General features: G+C 40.5%; 1 protein-coding gene across 1 annotated transcript; it reads left to right on the top strand.

The window, feature by feature from the left end:
- Positions 1 to 646: 646 nt before the first annotated feature.
- LOC148012395 (cytochrome P450 750A1-like) lies at positions 647 to 2,683 on the top strand. The gene is made up of 2 exons (XM_087669278.1): positions 647 to 1,756; positions 1,927 to 2,683. The coding sequence occupies exons 1-2, from the start codon at positions 1,181 to 1,183 to the stop codon at positions 2,554 to 2,556; spliced, it is 1,206 nt and encodes a 401-aa protein (XP_087525404.1). The 5' UTR covers positions 647 to 1,180; the 3' UTR covers positions 2,557 to 2,683.
- Positions 2,684 to 18,210: the final 15,527 nt, after the last annotated feature.

Raw genomic sequence — 18,210 nt, 5'->3', positions numbered from 1 at the left:
ACAAGAAAAATGTGGTTTTGTTAGTTGCTTAATAATATAATATGAATTTTTAAAGATTAAAAATGAGCTTAGCTTAAGTCAAACAATTGAGCCATGTAAATTTTTTTATATTTTAGATTTTATAAAACCTTAAAGTAATGCATCCTTGAGTGTCACTCTATTGGCCCCTCAGTGTCCCTCTTTTATGAACCTTTCATTTGTAACTAAGGCTACTTGATAAAAATATCAAAATATCCCAATATTTTTTCTTTGAGCTCTATATAATATAAATAATTTGACCATTAAAAAATATTTATGCAACTCACTTGGAATTTTTTTAAATAATAGAAAATTGTTAAATGACACTCTATTGACCCCTTTACCTTAGAAGTTTATAGTAACAAAATTAAATAAACAAGGAGAGTTTCTATTTAGAAAGGCTTGAAGTAGACAACAAAGACAGGTCATACGGCAATAAAAGTTTCCCCTTGAGAAGGACTTGACCTACGTAGTACACATGTCCGGAGTCGGAAGGAGAGGAAGCGTGGTTCGCATCCAAAAGGTACCGCTGCCACACGTCATATTTGTGTGGAGTCTGTATCACATACAAGATTGATTATCACACACCTACACTGATTAATTGATTCAAAGAGGGTAAGAGACATCCGTGAAGGAGGGGACAGGAAACCAAATTGCCTGGTTCCTTCTCCGGTGAGGTGAAGAACGTAAAGGGCGTGAAGGAGGGGGGACTCGGGAGACTAGAGGAAGAGAGCAAGGGACTTTGGCTGAGTTCCAAGCTGGCCGCATTCACTTTGCTCGATATTAGCCTCGTTCAGTCGTCCAGGATCTTTCCGTTAATCTCAAAATGCAAGGCGAAGCGCGGAACGGCGGCGGCCTGCTGGCTTGTAGCGCCATATGCGCGCTACTACTGATATTGTCCTGGGCGTTAATCGTGATCAGGCGGCAGCATCACCGTAAGCTCCCTCCGGGGCCCTTGCCCTTGCCGGTGGTGGGAAACCTCCTCCACTTCATCGGGGATCTCCCACACCTGCGCCTCGCACGCTTGGCAGAGAGGCACGGTCCTCTCATGTGCCTGCGCCTGGGATCTAGGGTGGCTGTCGTGGCGTCGACGGCCGACGTGGCTTAGGCGTTCCTGCAGACGCACGACAAGGTCTTCGCCAGCCGGCCAGCCAATCAGTTCATGAAGCGGGCTCATTTCGGGGTCACCAACTCCTTCTCACTGGGACCTTACGGGCCGCACTGGCGCTACATCAGGAAGGTCGCCACCCTTGAGCTCTTCAGCGCCAGGAGGGTCCAGGAGACGCAGGTGCTGCGGAGGGAGGAGGTGGCCCACCTCCTCCACAGCCTGCGGGCCCAGGCTGACGTAGCCGCCAGCGTCGACCTGGCGGTCGCCATGTCCCGCATGGTGGAGGACATCCTTTGCCGCATCATCTTCAGCCGTCGCATGCCGACGGACATGGCAGTGGGCGGGGCCTCCTTGAAGGACCTGGTGACTGAGGCGTCCGAGCTGTTCCAGGCGCTGGTGCTGGGTGACTTCGTCCCGTGGCTGGGTTTCCTGGACCGCGGTGTCAAGAGAAGCATGGACAAGCTGCACGCCAACATCGATGCCCTGTTGGAGCTCTTGATAGAGGAACGCGAGAAGCAGCACGAGCTCAATACACTGCAGGGGAAGAAGAAATATCTTCGGGAGGATGTTCTGGACATACTTCTGTCGGACCCTTCTCTCAGCCGACTGCGCCTCAAGGGGTATCTTCTGGTACGATCATTTATCTGTATGCACACAGTCGAGAGAGAGAGAGAGAGAGAGAGAGAGAGTGTGTGTGTGTTGGGGGGGTGGTACTCGGGGTTTGTGTGGGTTGCCGGGGTCTGTCCTTAGCCTTAATCCCTCTGAATGATCAATTCTGCCCCCCGTTCCTTCACTTGTAGGATCTGCTTGCAGCCGGAATCGACACCACATCTACGGCCCTGGATTGGCTCATGGCAGAGCTCTTCAACAACCCGTCCGTTTTGAACAAGCTTCGGCTTGAGATAGAGGGGGTCGTTGGAAGGGAGAGAACAGTGGAAGAATCAGACATGGCGGACCTCCCTTATGTGACTGCCACTGTGAAAGAAGGCCTGCGCCTGCATGCGCCTGTAAGACTTTTGCTTCCGCACACGGCCACAGAAGCTTGCAACGTGATGGGGTACAGCCTTCCCAAAGGGACAACGCTGTTCGTGAATGCATGGGCGATTGGGAGGGACCCAACCATATGGAAGGACCCAGAGAGGTTCTCGCCCGAGAGGTTCCTCCTGACACGAGGAGATCCAGATCCTGGTCACGAGCTCTGCTGGATCCCTTTCGGTTCAGGCAGAAGGAGCTGCCCGGGCGCCTCTCTTGCCATGTCCACTCTCCAGCTCACCATCGCAAACCTCGTCCACTGTTTCGAATGGCGATTGCCGGAAGGTCAGACCCACGTTGACATGTCCGCAAAGACATCATTAGTCGTCTGTCGCCAAGCGCCATTAAGAGCAACCCCCATCTTGCGCATCGATCGACCTTTCAGTTCCCACAAATGAACTTATTAGCAATATTCATCCATGCATGCAAATAACGTCTTGCAAACATCATGCGTCCAAATGATAGCTTGTGTAGAGTTTTACATATGTCCAATTGGTGCCCCCCAATAGCTGATTTAAAGCCATGAACTAGCCAATCACACACTACACATGACTCCCCTCTAATTATCTCGCTCGGCGCTCGTTCGTGTGAAATTAACAAATGTAAAGAACTTTGTGATTGTACAATGTAGAGTTATCTCCAAATGCTCTCGGTGACATGCGTAACATGTTTTGTGGCCGTAGAAGTTGCTATCACAAGGAACTTTAGATACTAAACTAGATGGTAAATAGCCTTATAACTAGTAAATACACATTTTTTTATAGCTAGTAACTAGGGTTTTTAAAATTGGAACTAGGTTTTTAATTTTACTAGATAGATGTGAAGCTATAACTAGTAAAATAAGTGTCTATATGGTAAAGTAAGGCAAATTTCTATATATCACCTAATATAGCCATGTTTATTGGATAAAATTATGAAACTATGGATCATAGGATAATGTGCATGCATAGTAAATCAAAACAAATTTGTATAGAATATCTAACATAGTCATGCTTATATAGTCATGTTAAGTAATATACATCACAATTAATAGGCCTAACCATCAACCATGTAGTTAATCTCAAATAAGACAATGTCGATACACACTTGTAATGGATATGTTTGTATGCATCCAAAATGTACATGTGCTATAAGATACATTTGTGCATTTTGATAACTTTTAATTCTTACTCACATAGCACAAATAGTTTACACATCCATAAATAAAATATCATTTTTAACAATATAAATATTTCCTTGTCACATTAAAACAAAGAAAAATCTCATTCAATTCAACTCAATGCCATGGCTCTAAATCTTGAAATTCCCCTCAAATCCCCTTGAAGTGTGGGATATACCTAGTATCCATACAAGCACAAATAGTTATCAAAAGTTATTTGAGCCCCTTACAAACAAGGAGCATATCCATCCATTAGCAAAATAGAAATAGTTCAAATTGTAATAGCCTTTTCCTTAAATGAAAGACATAGAACCTCTTGAGTATGCGAAAACTTAAAGAGGGGAGCTCTCAATAGATAGTCATGGCACATGGTCTATTAACTAGGGTAGCTGTATTAAGTTCATTAAAAAAGCAACATTTCCTACCAACATGTGGCATATACTCCCACTTTCATGCATGTAGCATATTCAGGGGGTGAACAAGGAGTAAGAGATGATGGAACACATAGCACTAACATAAAGCAATAGAAGTAAGACCATGGGATGGAGATGGATTATGCTAACTTTGTCGTTGCTAGCATAAACATGGAAGAGCTAGAGAAGAAGATGTGGGGTGACAAAAAATGTTTCAATGAGAATTAAAAGAGAGTCACAATAGAATTTGGGGAGCAAGTGCTATGTGCATGAGTGGTATCATTATTGCCATGCATTCAGCAAAGCAATGCTAAGTATTCTCTATGCAACATGTACATGTATTTTAAGGGAAGGTCCCCCTTGAGGATGAGTTTGCTAGATTGTTTTGGCTCACCTATAGATCAAAGTGGTGCTCACATTGTTTTGCTTGCCATTAGACTTCTTTTGGGTCTTGCTTTCATCTAAAGCAAAAAGAGATTGGGTTTTGGGTTCACTTGTTTGGCTTAAAGTGAGCCTTAATTACATGCTTCCATGGCATCATGATTTTATTCCTGAGGAGGTCTTGCAAATTGAATGGCCAATATGGGCTAGTTCTCATGGACTTCCTACTTTGCTAGATGGAGAAGTAATGTGCTAGTAGAAGTGCTAGGTAGAGCGCTCTATGTTCTTACAATAATATCAACTAGTGGAGCAAGTGACCTGTTGTACTTTGGGATAAGAGGAAGATCCTTGACATGCTCCATATTTTTAATCCTAATGGGATTGAGTTGTTGGTCGATGTCAAATTCTCCCTCTTCTTGGATACATGCTTCAAATGCAAAGAAGATGGGTGCTTTGCAAAGGAACGCCCAAAAAGGAATTGAGATAAGAAGAAACAAATGAGAAAATAGTGGAGATAAGGAAGAACTTCAAAAGAAGCAAAAAGGAAAAAACTTAGGTTGAGAAGGGTGAATTCAAGGAAACAAACAAGCCTCAAAAGGAGAAACCTAAGGAGAAACCTAATTATCAGTCGCGTGATCTTAGAGATGCTGAAGTTAAAGCGGGATGGAAACAAATAATTTCAACCACCAAATTCTTTGAAGTCTAATGGAGGTAATAAATTAAAAAATTCCCTTTAAAAGCTTCTTGCAAATGTTTCTTTGACAAGGCTATTTTGCTATTTTGGATTATGGAGGTTTGAACAAAGATATAATGTTAATTAGTTGGCTCACTATGATCTCTTAGAATGTGAGGTGCCTAGGAAGTCCATCCAAGAAGGATGTGTTTAGTAGGAGAAAGAAATGGAAGCCCCTCTCTTTCAACACCTCCTTTCTAGAAAGGGAAGGATTCAACTTATAGCTGAAGGATGCTTGGAAACAAACCAACAATCCAATGTCTAATACAACGTAGAACTAGATGAGATCCATTGCTATCATAACTGAGATTACCAATATGTATGGCAAAGATCAAGATTGACTTCAAAGAGGGTTGCATGTTAGTAGTTAGCAATGCAGTGAGTATATTATTATGACTCTTTCTAAGTGTTCTAGTAATGGGATGTTTTATCAAATTCTCAAAGAAGTGGAGCATTACATGGAGGATTTGCAAAAACATAAAGGTGAAGCTGCCAAAATTTAGTCTAAGGGAAATGGTATCTTATGGGACTGGTTCTTCGACCAATTAATTTTATGAATTGATGAAGCAAAAGAAGCAACAAGAGTTCATCACTATGATAGATGACGGAGAAGGAATCGTGGAATTTATGTAGGGATGTTTCAAACTCTTTGGAATGTATTTGTAAATGGTCTATGCTTAGGTCCTTTTGAGGTAAATATGTCTATGCCAAAGGGTGTCCCATTGTCCCATTACTCTTTGCTACAATAATCACCAACCCTTTGCTTAGGAATTTGGATTTGAAGGAGCAACATGGAGTAAGCAAGGGGCTTCCTATACCATTAAGAAGACACTTGGTCTCCGAATTCTTTGCCAACAATAACTTACCAATATTGTGCAAGTAGAGAGGCAACTAGTAGATGTATTTGATGAAAGTGTATGAAATTTTTCTAGAACTATCTAGGGTTGTGAATAATGTGAGCAAAAGCAAGCTTATTTACCTAAGATTAAATGAGTTAGCAAAGTTTCTAAGGGATCTAGGCTTCCAAGTAGCAAAATTGGAGCTGTAGTTTCTTGATTCTAAAGAATTTGGGTGTTTTCAAGATTTTTAGCATCAGAACTTAATTATTGAGCATATGATGGAGGAATTTATTTGATTATCTTGTACATTATGTATGTTGTGAGTCAAGTAACATGCAACAGTGACAAAAAATACATGCACAGGAAAGGCCTAATTTTGGCATCATGAATCCAGTGAGATTAATGAAGGTTGAAGATCCATAGCCTAGATTATCATATAAGACACTAGAAGTGAAGTAGGACTCTTGTTTCACCGTGGAATATGCCTCGTGGCATCAATGATCCTAATGGGATTGAGTTGCTGGTCAATGTAGAATTCTCTCTCTTCTTGGTTACATGCTTTATATGCAAAGAACGTGGGTGCTTTGCAAAGGAATGGAGCTAAGAAGCACCCAATGAGAAAAGAGTGAAGATAAGGAAGAACTTCATGCAACATAGTCACAAAAGAAGTAAAAAGAAAAAAGCTCATAGATTGAGAAGGGTAAATCCAAGAAAACAAACAATCCTCAAAAAGAGGAACCCAAATCCTAGAGATGTCAAAGTTAAAGCAAGATCGAAACAAAGAAATTAAACCACCAAAGTCTTTGGCATCTAATGGAGGTGAGAAAGAAAAGATTTCCCTTTAAAAGCTTGCTTGCAAATGTTTCATTGACAAGGCTATTTTTCTATTCAGGATTATGGAGGCTCAAACAAAGATACAATGATAATTAGTTGGCTCTCTATGATCTCTTGGAATGTGAGGTTCCTAGGAAGTCCATCTAAGAAGGATCGGTTTAGTTGGAGAAAGAAATGAAAGCCAATCTCTATTTAGGTTCAATGCCTCCTCTCTAGAAAGGGAAGGATTCAACCCATAATTGAAGGATGCTTGGAATAAAATGATAAGGTCTTAAGTTCTTATCTACATAGTCAAAAATATGGTAAATTGCAAAGCACTCGACAGATAAAAAACTCCATAACTTGGAAGTTAGCTTAATACTCTTTTAGTGATATTCATTAAGTTGAATGTTTTTGCATCTGCTTTGTAATGTTGTTTTTATGGGCTAACTTGGAAGTTACCTAAGTGCCCTTTTAGTCCTCTCCATTGGAGTAAGGGGGCCCGAGTTTGTGACTTGTATTGGTTCCCCCACAGCCTCTAACTCTTGCATAAGAATTGAGTGAATTACTTTCACACAACTTTTCAAATCATAAGTGAGGTTGGAAAAATTTAAAGCTTGAAATGAATAATAGGGAAATATTAAAAGATGGAGTGTCATCAATGTTATGCAAAAAATTAAAAGAGATATGTTCGGGATAATAATTAGGAATTGTTGAGATGACAAGCTCAACACATGCGGACATTGATGATGGACCGCCTGGTTAGATAGGTCCACACGTCTACACTTAGCACGTCGGTGGTCATTATGACTCACACATGGCCACTGACTCATTACTTATTATATTCAGGTTGTTACACCTATTTACAGCTGGCATAGTTATAGCGCTAGTCGACTAGTTTAGTCGGTTATGCATTGTTTGACTTAGTAAGCCACTTTCCTTTATGTTGTATCTTATCTATACTTTGTGTACATTATAAAGTGTGTGGAAGAAGAAGAAGAAATCAGCAAGAAAACGTTTTGGCCTCCATCTCTCCTCTTGTCTCTTGAGTGAGCTTCTCCTTGTGCATTCTGTGTGTATTTGGCGCATAATCTCGAGCAAGTTCCCCCACCACGCGATTCTTGACATGGTATCAAAGCTGCGCCATTGAGAGAGGCTTATTTCGAAGGTTAAAGCGAAGGAGAAGAAGCAAGGTTTGAGCAAGCAAGCCACAGGTAAGAAGCTCTCCCATTCTTCCACTCTTTCTCGTGGATAGTGCCTGTGGAGGTACCGGAAGCAGGGCAGAGCAAAAATCTCAGATTTCTAGTGAGATTTGGTGTGTGTGAAGAGCACTGTCTATTCTGAAAATGGGCCCTTTGGGACTTCCCGCAGTTATTTTGGGCATCTGAGGCCGTTTCAGGGCCCGTTTTAGAGCCGCAAGGTTGCGGACAACAGTTTCAGGGTACATTGTGACTTCGACTCTATTGACCGAAAGTGGGTGCACAGGTTACAGATTTCAGATCTGTAAGTTCAAAGGTGTTTACTAGCGAGTAAACACAAGGTTTATCTACAAACTAGTTGCAGATTGCATGTATTGTTGAGCAGACAGTGAAAAATGTTGTTTGGTGTATTGCTGTGCACTACAGGTCATGGGTTGCAAAAAATTTGCTTGCTGTTGGTATTAATTTTGTGATAATGGAAGAGAACAGTGGAAGCCCCATCATTGAGAAGCTTGAAAAGAACAACTACTCTTCATGGAAGTTCCGTGTCACGAACTTCCTTATTGGAAAAGGCCTCTACGAGTTTGTTTCAGGTGAAGAAAAGGATCCGGATGTGAGTGATCCTCCAACTGCAGAAGAGACAAAGGCACGGAAGGAATGGAATGCAAAAGATAAAAAGGTCATGTATTGGTTGTCTGTACTAATTGACAATAATATGCTGGGACATATTAGAAATGCAGAGAATTCATATGTAGCTTGGACCGTACTTGAAAGTATGTTTTCTATAAATACAAAGGCACGAAAGATTCAACTCAAGCAAGAGTTGAATACATTGAAGAAAGGGAAGATGTCTATCAATGAGTATGCACTAAAGGTAAGGAGCATTGCAGATGCATTGGCAGCGATTGATGCAATGCCTGATGATGATGATTTGGTGTCATCTACCTTGGGTGGACTTAACAATGAAAAGGCTTGGAAGTCTTTTATAACTTCCGTATATGTCAGAAAGCCATTTCCATATTTTGATGAGTTCAGGAAGGGGACGTGGCAGGTTCTCCTCAAGAGGTGAATAGGTCCAGGCTTTCTACTCTAGTTCAGGAAGGGGACATGGCAGGATCTCCTCAAGAGGTCGTGGTACAGGACGTGGTAGTGACAACCAGCAAAACAAATTGAATCAGCAATTTGGAGATATGCAGGTTTCAAGAGGTCGTGGTAACTTTAGAGGCATGGGGAGCTTTAGAGGGAGAGGTGGATGGCAGAATAGAGGCTCTAACAACTCTGGTATTGTGTGTCACTACTGTGGTAAAACAAGTCATATTGTAGCCCAATGTTATGCTAAGAAAGATGATATCCGCAGTGGTAAGTTGCAGCAAGGAAACTATGCATCGTCTTCACGACAGAATGAAGACAAAAATGAACGTTTTTTCGTTATGCATCATATGCTGAATGCTATTACAGGAAAGGGAACACATGAAGATGTTTGGTATGTTGATTCAGGTGCATCCAACCATATGACCAGCCACGCAGAATGGTTTGGAGAGATGCAGGATTTGCAGAATGCAGGTTATGTGCATCTAGACGGGTGATGACTCATGCCACCCAATTTTACACATTGGAAAAGTTCCCTTGTCCTTGCATGATGGTAAGACAAAGAGTCTTTCAGATGTATTACATGTGCCATCTATTACAAAGAACTTGGTGTCAGTCGGTCAAATGGTAGAGCAAGGGCTGCAAGTCAGATTTAATGCAAAGGGCTGCTTTGTAAAGACTTCAATGACAAGTGTAGGTTGGTAGCAAAGGGAAGTAGAGTTGGACGTATGTTTACTCAGGATGTTGGAATTCCTACTATGAATGCTGCTATGTATGCCAAAGGAAAAGGTGTTGTTGCAGACATTGAAATTTGGCACAAACGCATTGGACATGAAAATGTACAAAGGCTGAAATTCATGCAGTCCAAAGGGTTGGTTACATGTTTGTCTACATTTAAAGTTACAGAATTTCATAAGGTATGCGAAGCATGTCAGTTTGGTAAGCAGGAAAGACAACCCTTTTCACATGACAGAGATGTAAGCAGAAAAATCCTTGACGTTGTGCATACGGACATTTGGGGGCCTACACAAAATGTATCTCTTGGAGGCAGTTCATACTTTGTCACATTTATTGATGATTGTTTTAGAAAGCTGTGGGTATATTTTATGAAGGAAAAGAGTGAAGCTTTTGAGCACTTTAGAACTTTCAAGGTTGCAGTTGAAAGAGAAACAGGCTTGAAAGTAAAGTGCTTGAGGTCAGATGGAGGGGGAGAGTACCTCTCGAATGAGTTCAGTGATTTTCTAAGGTCTCATGGGATAAAGAGACAGTTCACATGCAGGTATACCCCACAGCAAAATGGGATTGTAGAAAGGAAAAACAGGCATATTGCAGAAGTTGCACGCACCTTGATGGCTGAAAAGAATATGCCTAAGCATTTTTGGTTTGAGGCTGTTCATACCATTGTTTATATTATGAACAGAACTCCCATAGCTACAGTCCATGGGATGACTCCCGAAGAATGTTTTACAGCTAAGAAGCCTGATGTTTCACACTTGAAAGTGTTTGGCTGCATTGCATATGTTCATGTGCCAGATGAGTTGCGGAAAAAACTGGATCCAAAGGCTGAAAAGTGTGTCTTTATTGGATACTCTTTAGAGCAGAAAGGGTATTGCTGTTATAACCCTGTCACATGTAAGTTTAGAGTGACCAGGGATGTCATATTTGATGAAATGAGCAGTTGGTATGCGTGTAGTGGTGATGCATTGGATGATGATGATGATCATGACACTCTTGTGCAGGCTGAAAAGCAAGAATCACAGACTCTTAGTGGACCAGAGACATCATCTGGTAGTCCTTGGTTTGGGAGACTAAGGAGTACCTCTACATCTTCAGGTGCATCTAGTAGCACTACGGGTAAAGACAAAGGAAAGAGTAAAGTGTCAGAAGGCATTGATGCAGTTCTTGATGGAGACTCTAGTGGCTCAGAGAGCTTGGATGATGAGCTTGGCATTCCTTCAGTGAGGACTTCAGGTGTACAGAGAGCACGCATTAATGCAAAGACTCCATTGAGTGATCCAGTGGTATGCAGGCCTAGCAGGGTGAGATACCCTGTTAAAAGATTTGGTTTTGAAGGTTATGCAGCTCACCATTATGCTTATATGGTGAAACTAGTTGAGGATGTTGAGCCCACATGTTTTGAGGAGGCTGTTGGTCATGATCATTGGGATGCAGCAATGGATGAGGAGATGGCTGCATTAGAGGCCAATAAGACTTGGGATCTAGTATCATTGCCGAAGGGCAAGAAAGCCATTGGATGTAAATGGGTTTATAAGATTAAGCACAATGCAGATGGTTCTATTAGTAGGTACAAAGCTAGGCTGGTTGCAAAGGGCTATGCCCAGACATATGGCATAGATTATGATGGAGCCTTTAGTCCAATTGCTAGGATGGCAATTGTCAGATGTGTGATTGCTTTGGTAGCAGCCAAAGGTTGGAGGTTGTAGCAAATGGATGTGAAGAATGCATTCTTGCATGGTGATTTGCAGGAAGAAGTGTATATGGATCAGCCAGCAGGTTATGAAGATTTAGAGCATCCCACGTATGAGTGCAGGTTGAAGAAGGCGTTCTATGGGCTCAAGCAAGCATCTAGAGCATGGTCTGACAAAATCAGAGAGTATCTTGTCAATATTGGCTTTTATGTTTCTGATGCTGATCACTCACTTTATGTGAGAAAGGGAGATGCAGGTTTGGTCATCATAGTCATCTATGTGGATGACTTAATTATTACAGGTGATAGTGATAGTGGGATTGCTGAAGTCAAGGATTCTTTGAAGAAGAAGTTTGAGATGAAGGATTTAGGTGAGCTAAGATACTTCCTTGGCATTGAGGTGATCAGATGTGATGATGGTATATGGCTGTCCCAAAGACAGTATGGCTTGGATATGTTGTCCAAGTATGGTATGACAGCATGCAAACCACTTTCAGTCCCATTGGAGTAGAATGTAAAGTTGAGTGCTGATATTGGGGATGAGATAGAAGACCCTACTATGTTCAAGAGGATAGTGGGGAGTTTGATCTACATGACCATTACAAGGCCAGACTTGAGCTATGTTGTTGGTCTTGTGAGTTAGTTTATGCAAGTACCTAGAAAGCCACATTTGGATGCACGCAGAGATATGTGAAGTCCACATTACATTATGGACTTTTCTATGAGGCAGGTACAAATGTACAAGTGTTTGGATATACAGATGCAGATTGGGATGGTAGTATGTCTGATAGAAGATCTACCAGCGGATACATGTTCTCTCTTGGTAGTGCAGCAATTGCTTGGAGCAGCAAAAAGCAGTCTACAGTTGCTTTGTCAAGTACAGAGGCTGAGTATAGAGGTGCTGCTGTTGCAGCATGTGAGGTAGTATGGCTATAAAAGTTATTGGCTGATTTAGATGTGCAGGTGGAAGGTGCAGTTGTCATTTATTGTGACAACATGAGCAGTATACAGTTGGCTAGGAACCCTGTGTTCCATGCGAGGACAAAACATATTGAGGTACACTACCACTTTGTGAGAAAGAAGGTACTAGCAGGTGAGATTGACTTGGTGTATGTCAGCACACAGGATCAAATAGCTGACATCTTTACGAAGGCATTGGGTACAGAGAAGCTTCAAAAGTTTCGAAGCTTACTTGGAGTTGTAGAGATGCAGTTGAGCTTGAGGGGGAGTATTGAGATGACAAGCTCAACACATGCGGACATTGATGATGGACCGCCTGGTTAGATGGGTCCACACATCTACACTTAGCACGTCGGTGGTCATTATGACTCACACATGGCCACTGACTCATTACTTATTATATTCAGGTTGTTACACCTATTTACAAAAGTTGGCATAGTTATAGCGCTTGCCGACTAGTTTAGTCGGTTATGCATTGTTTGACTTAGTAGGCCACTTTTCTTTATGTTTTATCTTATCTATACTTTGTGTACATTGTAAAGTGTGTGGAAGAAGAAGAAGAAATGAGCAAGAAAACGTTTTGGCCTCCATCTCTCCTCTTGTCTCTTGAGTGAGCTTCTCCTTGTGCATTTGTGTGTGTTCGGCGCATCATCTCGAGCAAGTCCCCCCACCACGCGATTCTTGACAGGAATATTATTTGAGTCCTTGAATATTGATGAGTTAACTACACTTTTATAAGAACATACCAACAATTGAATGTAGGTTACTTGTTGAGATTTAAAGGTGCCAATGTCAACAACTTGTGCTTAGGCATGCCCTTTATCAAGAGAGCATGCATGTGTTTGGGTTGGGGGCTATATATGCTAGTAAGTTTATAACACTCCTTTACGATTGTTCATATCTATCATAGGCCCTACTAGTTGTCCAGTATCACAAGCAAGAGAAGATGGTATTGCAAATCCAAACACCATGACCTTCTTTGGATCTTAAATTTTAAAAAATCACAAGATGATACAAAACTTTCATCTCCCAACTTGCATATGGGTTCTGCTTCTACACTACCAGTAAAATTTTGAAGACCTTACAACCTTACAAATTTTGAAGAGCTTAGAACCTTACGAACTAATATCCTTAATTATTTCTAATCCAACTTATTAGGCTTTTGACTGGTATAAATGGAGATGTGGGACTGCTACATCTGATTGTCAATGTACTCCCAGTACACTAGTTGGGATTGGTTGCATGCTTCAACTACACCTTCTCTTTGATATTCACATGCAAGGCTTATGTAGGGCAATGAATTTAGGAAGGCAACCCCGACTCCACACATCATCAGTATCCTAAGATTCTTCATGATAGTGCATATACAACATCTCTATGAGGGAGATGACCTTGTTCCAGTGCTCTAAGTTCAACATGAGATTATTGTCCTATAGTTCAGAAGTAATAATGGTTATTGTCCTATAGTTCAGAAGTAATAATCAACATGAGGCTGAAACTAAAAATAATGGTTATTGTCCTATAGTGAATCCGTCATGTAGACAAGTGATAAGCATCATGAATGTGAGACTGAATGTAAATAAACATAACGGTTACTTGTATTTTTAGAGATATCTAAGCCATGCTTATGCCATCACTCGTAATGGAAATCAGGTACTATTACACACTAGTGAGAGGGGCCTTTGTACAAATTAGGATTATACCTGAAACAAATTAGGATTATACCTTCATAGTTGATTTCAATCATAACCTTCATTAAAGTGTTGTTTTTCAAATTTTGTTTGGACATTGTTCACCTCTCATGTAGACAAGTAATAATCAACATCAATGTGAGAGCAAATGAAAAAAATAAAGATAAACTCAAGGGGAGTCGAACCCAAACACAATTTGTGTCTACGGAGGAGTCTACCTGCAAAATTTAAAAAGAATATTTGTATAGAGAGAGACATGATTGCCACTAAGGCAATCATGCCTTAGAGGCAATCATGCCTCTCTCTCACTCACTCACTCACTCTCTCCCTCCCTCATGCATATTGCTAAGTAAGAGCATATGACTTTAATTCCACATATACACATGTATAGCTCCCACAATATGCACACGAAACTATGTTCTCTAACGAAATTCAAAACTTAAAAACAAAAAGTAAGTGAATTTACATATCAAAATAAAAGGTTGACTCTACTTTTACATCATCTAATGACCTTTCATATTCTTATCCAATTTGTGTTTTATTTTTTTAAAAGATCTCCAAAGTAAAACCATGAAACCATCCCATGACTAGTAGAGACAAATCTAATTCTTTCTTAAAGGCTGAATAATCAACATCAACAAAATTATGTTTATTGAGCCAAAGATGTAGACTATTATAGAGATATAGTCTATATTACAAATATATTTTTGGGATAACGATTAGGATTATTTTTAAGAGCCCTTGTCTATAATAATATACCAACAACGAGTCATTGGAGTATTTGTTGAGATTTTAAGGTGCAAATGTCAGCAACATATGCAAATTGATTTGAAGCATTGGGTAGATAGGAATATTAAAGGATATATAAGATCCAATTAGACACTAGATGTTGGAAACGGGTCTATTAGAGATGTAGACTCTATTAGATATGTAAATAATTCCACGAGTATTGGTAGCTAATATTATCACCGATGAGACAAAACATTTTTAATTTAAAGAATCTTGAGTGTTACCAAGATCCCTTTAAAGTCTTCCAATTTTGATGAGACATCGAAAATCTCTACAAGACTTGCATTTGGAATGATGATGATCGATAAAGTCTACTCATTGTACTCACAGAGATAATTGATGCAGTGCACGCACCAAAAATCACCAAGAGTTGAGTCATCGAAGGCCGGGGGGTAAGATTTTATAACAAATTGGTGATGCTATCAATATGATCACGTGACTTATCTTTTTCTAGAATTCTTCAAAAACAAAATAGAGAAATAAATATTGATAAACCCAATTTTTTTTAAAAAAGTTCTCATCCTACCGTTGAAACACTAACCTTAATATATTTTTCCTCTATAACGTTTTGGAACTCTTGCCTTCTCTTCTTTTCCCCTTTTTCCATTCTGCAACATAGCAGGCCATACTCTATGAACTGAGTGGAGGTGCACAGATTTCATGATAGAGAAAGAAAAGACGTCATAGATTGCAGTATTGGTCACCATCACTAAGCTCCAGTCCAAGTACAATTTCGCAATGACTTATAAGCTTCTTTCATGTAACACTTTTTTTAAATATAATATGGCTATAGCCGTCAACTAATTCTCCTTCGCTTTCTCTAGAGAAGCACAAGCATCCCCCATGTAAGAAACAATTGCCACTAAAGGAATGCAGTTTGTGCTCTTGCACACAAGAATTGCAAAAAAGTTCTTCTCAAGAGCCCACTTCCAAAACAGCCCTTGCTTAATGTCCCTGCTAATTGCTTCGATGTTGTAGGTGGCTAGAGTAATTAAGACTATCTTGGTACCTAGCCATGATTGTCATTTTGAATGTCAGTTTTGTCAAAACCTTTGTCTCTTGGCAAGACAATGAATGTGAATAGAAGACAAGACAGGAAACAAGAATAGGTGGCAAGCCTCTATTACTGCTGCAAATTGATCCATCCTCTGTTTGTCTTGTCCAGGATGTAGGTGCCAAGGACCACCATGACTCTTGGTTGCAACTGTTTAACTACTTTACAACATAGAAGTCAGAAAACTGATGCAATTACATACCTTCTAAAAAATATGAATCTTTGTTTTTTCCCCCAAAAAAACCTATAAAAGAACAACAAAAAGGAAGCTTATCACCTTGCAGTTTCCTTCTTTTTCAAAGTTTGGTTGCTGTTCGCTAGTGAGCCAGCCATAACCCAAAGAGCCTTGATAGGAGACCCTTTACAGGGGTGAGATTACATGTACTAACTAAATCTCAACCACCTTGACTAGCGTTATGCCAGCTGTTTGTCTGATTATGGTGACTGCAGGTGACCACACTAATATATTGTCAGACATTACGTTGCATCCAACACCATTTCTCTGAGATCCAGGGCATTGAATGGTGCATAACCATGATAGTCATTGTTGAAATATGCATAAACATCCAATCCAACTTTCATTTTCTCTTTTATCCATGAGGCATAAGTCTACAACTCTCCAGGCTGGTAGTATCTCTGATAATTATATCCATGAAAGTGAATGTAAGTCCAGTCTGCAGTAAAAGCCTGAAACACCACATTAATATAGAGCTTTCACTTACAAGGACTCACCTTTCAACATTCAATATAAACAAAACAAAGTGCACATAGTTTTGATGGTGAAGATTATAAAGCTTTTGCTACAAGATGATCAAAAGAAAGGTAAAGAATTGATGATGGATTTAATGGATTTGGATGATCAAGAAAGATCATTAATCTCCTTTCTGAGATCAACCACAGTTGATGGAACTTCGATATTCGATCATTATGCTGTAGAGCAGAATCACAAAGGATGAAATCGATTACAAAGGAATAGAACACTTAGGTTTTATAAGTCCTAGTCGTCTCTCTGGGCGACGTCACGTGGGTCGTCCTCTAGGCTTCTAGCACCACATGGCTGTGTACCTCCATCTACACTGTAAAAGATCTCGAGTTACCAGAAGGTATAATCATATACAAATGGCTTGTATCCAGAAACAAACTGATTGGTTTCTCGAAGTAATAGTAGGAAAAGCATAAATAGTCTTCCACGGAGCCAACTATTTTGGTTTCAACACCACAGTAGTTATTGCACAAATTGACTGCTTGGTATGTGCAAGCACGATTTCCACCATCACTGCCACAACTACTAGCTATGGATGACAGAGCCGAGAGGTGAAACAAAACTGTAGTAGCTGGTTCAAGGCAGGAATCTCGATGCCCAGTACTTGTTGTTGTAGCTAGTCCTTCACAGAAACTACTTAAATGATCTTCTACGCAGTCTTTTGTACAAGTATCTTTATGGCCTGCTCTTCTCCTTACTTTCTCAACACATGGATTGGAATTCTTACAAAAGCTGATGTTGGTGCAGCCTAAGTTGGATCCAGCGCAGTGCTTCTATCCAATAATGTGATGATGGTGATCATGATGCAAGCTCTTGAGGTCCTCTTCTTGATCTATAGGTCCCTTCGATGTGTAGCATTCAAGGTCAAATTCATCCAAGTTGGCTGAGCTGCAGCAGAACATTGGATGTCCAAAGATGTTTCTCTTTGAATGACTAACAACACATGATTGCAACAGCTTGTGCTGGTGGCTGTGATCATGCCTCTGGTGCAGATGATCATGAAAATGTTTATGTCCACTGTGATGGTGATCATGATTATGTTGATCTGTATTGCAAGAGCCATTAGCTCTAGTCTGTTTGCCTAGAAATAGCATGCTATTGAAGATCACAAGCAAGCAAGTGCCCACATAAGCAACAACAGCACCCCATAGGGATGCATATCCAGCTGCCGCAAGCATAATAACTAGCAGCTTGACTGTAATTGATAGGAATATGTTTTGCTGGATCTTTTTTTGTTCTTTGTGTGCTAACTCCATAGCGTGTGCAAGGTTCTTAAGATGATTGGTCATGAGAGCAACATCAGCAGTCTCCATGGCCACAGTTGAACCAGCAACACCCATGGCAATGCCAACATCAGCTATTGCTAAAGCAGGTGCATCATTTATGCCATCTCCCACCATGCTAGTCAATCCCTTTTTCTTGAGCTGCCTAAGCACACTCACCTTTTCTTTAGGAAGTAGTTGGGCGTGTACTTTGACAGAATTGCCGAACTGCATTTTAACCAAATTAATCAGATGATCACAATGATTTTGGTGATTAATATTTATCTGAGCATATATATAATAGATGTCAAGAGATGCCTAGTAATCTTTATTGTAGGTGAGCTAAAAATGTCAAATGAGCATCACCTTCATGTTTACAGCATTTGTTATAGTTAGACTATCTCTGGTAAGCATGACAATGTGGAGGCCCAACCTCTACACATATCTCCCAGTTATCCCTCTTTGATTAGAAAAGATCG

Source organism: Lygodium microphyllum, chromosome 27 (genome assembly GCF_053477565.2).
Source record: "Lygodium microphyllum isolate KBCC chromosome 27, Lygodium_microphyllum_v1.1.10, whole genome shotgun sequence".
Classification (NCBI taxonomy): domain Eukaryota; kingdom Viridiplantae; phylum Streptophyta; class Polypodiopsida; order Schizaeales; family Lygodiaceae; genus Lygodium; species Lygodium microphyllum.
The sequence above is the reverse complement of the archived record's forward strand: the minus strand, read 5'-3'. Positions and strand labels throughout refer to the sequence as shown.

Excerpts from the sequence above, each read along its gene's own strand:
- LOC148012395 (XM_087669278.1), top strand. The coding sequence starts at position 1,181 with ATGAAGCGGGCTCATTTCGGGGTCACCAACTCCTTCTCACTGGGACCT. Across the intron at positions 1,757-1,926 it reads GCCTCAAGGGGTATCTTCTG|GATCTGCTTGCAGCCGGAAT; the intron begins GTACGATCATTT and ends CTTCACTTGTAG.